General features: G+C 41.7%; 1 protein-coding gene across 1 annotated transcript; it reads left to right on the top strand.

The window, feature by feature from the left end:
• Positions 1-757: 757 nt before the first annotated feature.
• LOC309523246 (large ribosomal subunit protein eL42-like) lies at positions 758-2,670 on the top strand (the record flags this gene model as incomplete). The annotated part of the gene is made up of 4 exons (XM_082207035.1): positions 758-881; positions 1,502-1,569; positions 1,940-2,062; positions 2,593-2,670. Coding segments are annotated over 4 exons (336 nt in total), but the record flags the coding sequence as incomplete, so codon positions are not given.
• Between the last annotated feature and the right edge of the window lie 709 nt (positions 2,671-3,379).

Raw genomic sequence — 3,379 nt, 5'->3', positions numbered from 1 at the left:
GCTCTTAGGAGCAAGCATAAATGTAAAATGTAATACAATATGTGTATGCGGAGTATGTAAACGAAAAACTAATAAATATTGTTTTGGAAATTTTTTTAATAAACTTCAGTGGATGCTTGATCTTCTGCAGGTGTTTACAGATGGTGACTGCTCTTTGCTGGAAAATGCTCTACAGTTATTAAACACTTGGGTAGAAAACGAGCATGATTTGACAGAGTGTGACCTGCACATATAAACTTTTTGTGTGAGCTGGTGCAATTGCGAAATATAGTTAGAATTGATCAGGCACCTCTTCAAAGCATTTTATGTACTGTGTTATTCTCCTGAGCTGCTAAGGCTTGAAAGGTAGTGGCTTTCATAAAGCTATTAAACATCTCTCATTTCTTATACTTCAGTGAACTGACCCCTAGTCTGAGTTTGTGAACCTACAAAACAAGGGACAGTAGTGATGCATTCTCAAGCTATTATATTTTGGACAGTCTTAGGACTTGAAAAGAACACTGCTGTGAACTATATTCCATTAGTCTGCCCAAGGTCTTAGAGAAGTATTTTCCTGCTGCTTTAAATCCTTTTCAACTGGGGAAGCCCTAGAATTGAACCTTGGCCCCCTTGTATGCATTTTTGCTAGGTGGCTTTTCCTGTTAAGGGACATCTTACTCTGCCTGACCACATGGTATGCTAATTATCTAGTTACCAGGATATAATCACATGGTTACATGCAAAGCTAAGGAGACACACTTATTGCTGTAAAACTTAACTTGCTCTTCTTTGCCAGGTGAACATCCCCAAAACCCGCAGGACTTACTGCAAGAAGTGTGGGAAGCACCAGCCCCACAAAGTAACCCAGTACAAGAAGGGCAAGGAATCTTTGTATGCTCAGGGTAAGTTGCAGAACTATACATTTTACTCCCAATTTCTTGGAATCACAAAGAGCATGCCTGCAATATTGTAGAAATGGTACATTTTTTTGAAACTTGGATTGCCATCTGTAAAACGTTATTTGAGCATATCTTTCATTAATTTAAGGAAATGCGGGAGGAGTACAGGGCATTGTGCCATGTGGGAAATACGGAATCAGCTCATGTCGTGAATACATAAAGTGTTCTACTTCATTAAATGGATTTTGCTTTTACTTTGCAGTGTTGGCCTTTCTGTGCATAACCCATACAAAATGTGGGGGCGAGGGGGGATAAGGGAATACAGAGGTTCCCTTAACATTTAAAAATAAAGATTCTGCCTGCATATACCTCATCACACAACAGTATCCTAGTAAAGTAGATAAACACCACCTGGTTTGTGAAACCTCAAAAAAAGAAAAATAGGCAAGGTAAGCTGTTCTGAGAATGTGTGGCAGGAGGAAACAGTTGCATGTTGTAGTAACACAGATAGCCAATCTACCTCATGGTGAAGTTGGTTGTTCTTGTGTCCTTGTAGTGTTTAGGGGGGTTGAGTTTCAAGTAGACTTCACTGTTATCTGAAGGATGTAATTTCTTCCCATTAGGAAAGCGGCAATATGATCGCAAGCAGAGTGGCTATGGTGGCCAAACAAAGCCCATCTTTCGCAAAAAGGTGAGCCTGACTGGAAGGCTATGGAAACTTGTATGGTGCAACTTGAAACTGAGTATGCTGGTGTGGAACTGGAGAACTCCTGTTGCGGGTTTATTTCAGGAATTAATATGAATGAATGAATGAATGAATGAATGAATGAATGAATGAATGAAAAATCAGAACTTCTGGGACTGGATCTTCCTTTTTAGGATCTCAGCTTAATTGTGGTCACTTTTCATTTTCACAGAATACTAATTGACTGATTGCCTCACCTTTTCACTTTTCTGATTCCCTTTCTGCCTTGCCTTTTAAGTAGGTGTAGAGAAGGTAGAGGACAAATGTTGAGATAGGCCTTTGTCAGGGCCTGAATAGACTTTATTTTCTGTTTCAGGCAAAGACCACAAAGAAGATCATGTTGAGATTGGAATGTGTGGAGCCCAATTGCAGGTCAAAGAGGATGCTGGCCATTAAGAGGTGCAAGCACTTCGAGTTGGGAGGCGACAAGAAGAGAAAGGTACAATCCTTTGCCAAGTCATGTTCTGTGCAATGCTGGCCCCATCCTTTAGTATCCAAAATGATGCTGCCTGTCTTGCTAATTGTGGGTGTTTGTTGTGACAGTGGGAGATAATAGCTGTCCTTTGGACCATTAGATTGATTGTAAAAGTGGGTTTGATATAGTGTGATGACAGAAAAGAGCTGGAGGAATAAATAAGTGAAAACAAATCAGGATATGTACACCTTTCTCATGCACCTATCTTGTTTTAGGGCTTCCCTCAGGAGCCTTAATTTTTGTAGGAGTGCAGTGGATTTAAATAGTATGAAAAACTATGCTTTTCAGGGTGCCTTATATGGGACCCACAATCATACAGGTTTGAAATCATTGTCTAGGTTTATCTTTAGTTTTTGGGAGTGGTCCTGGTTAGCTGATAGCAAGTGATGAGCCTCTTTTGCAAATGGGTGGTGGTGGGGAAGCTACAAAATTAAAAATGCTTTCAGTTGCTGTTGGCTGTATACTCAGTCTGGTTTTTTTGTTTCCTCTTACAGGGCCAGGTTATCCAGTTCTAGGCTGCTGTGGAACCCATTGTTGGTTGGTGTATGAAATGCTATATAAGTCTTATTGGAGGCAGTGGAAGACAGGAGTGCCTGCTGTGCTCTGGTCCATGGGGTCACGAAGAGTCGGACACGACTAAACGACTAAACAACACCACCCTCATTGCTTAACTTCAAGAACCCAGAGAAGGCACTGCTTTTTTTTTAAAAAAAAATCCTCATGGGAGTTTTAACTGAATTGGTTGTTTTTTTAAAAAAAAATCTGTGTATTGATTTTATTGCACATTGTTTAGAGATTAAACCAATCAAGCCCTATGTAAATTGTGAAATAAATAAAAAACAGGACTTGAGCACAGGAGCATTTTCACATCCCACAGCAACTGATCTTCTGAGGGACACATGGCCATCGACAGGTTTACACGACGGAATTACAAGTAATCAAATCCCCGCCAGCAGGAAATCAGCACGAGAAGGCTAGGTTGGAAACCTTTCCACCGACGAGGTAGTTTTCTATACGCAGGAATGTTAATGCCTTTATATGCACCGTGCCCTCCGCCAACACTCCCGCAACCTGAACCACAGCGCAGCCTACAATAGCCTAAGAGTGACCTGCACTACCGTTAGGGCCTCACTCACTGGATAGGCACAATCAGGGCCTACACTTCCCCTCAACCTCAGGCCTTTTCCACCTCCCTTCTCTCCACAACCCGGCGATTCCCTCAACCAAATCCCCCCAGCCCTGTCAGCCGTCTGTCGCCGCTTCTCTCAGACCCACACCCAA

Source organism: Podarcis vaucheri (genome assembly GCF_965113315.1).
Source record: "Podarcis vaucheri genome assembly, chromosome: W".
NCBI classification, from domain to species: Eukaryota; Metazoa; Chordata; class Lepidosauria; order Squamata; family Lacertidae; genus Podarcis; species Podarcis vaucheri.
This window is presented reverse-complemented; position numbering and strand designations above follow the sequence as displayed.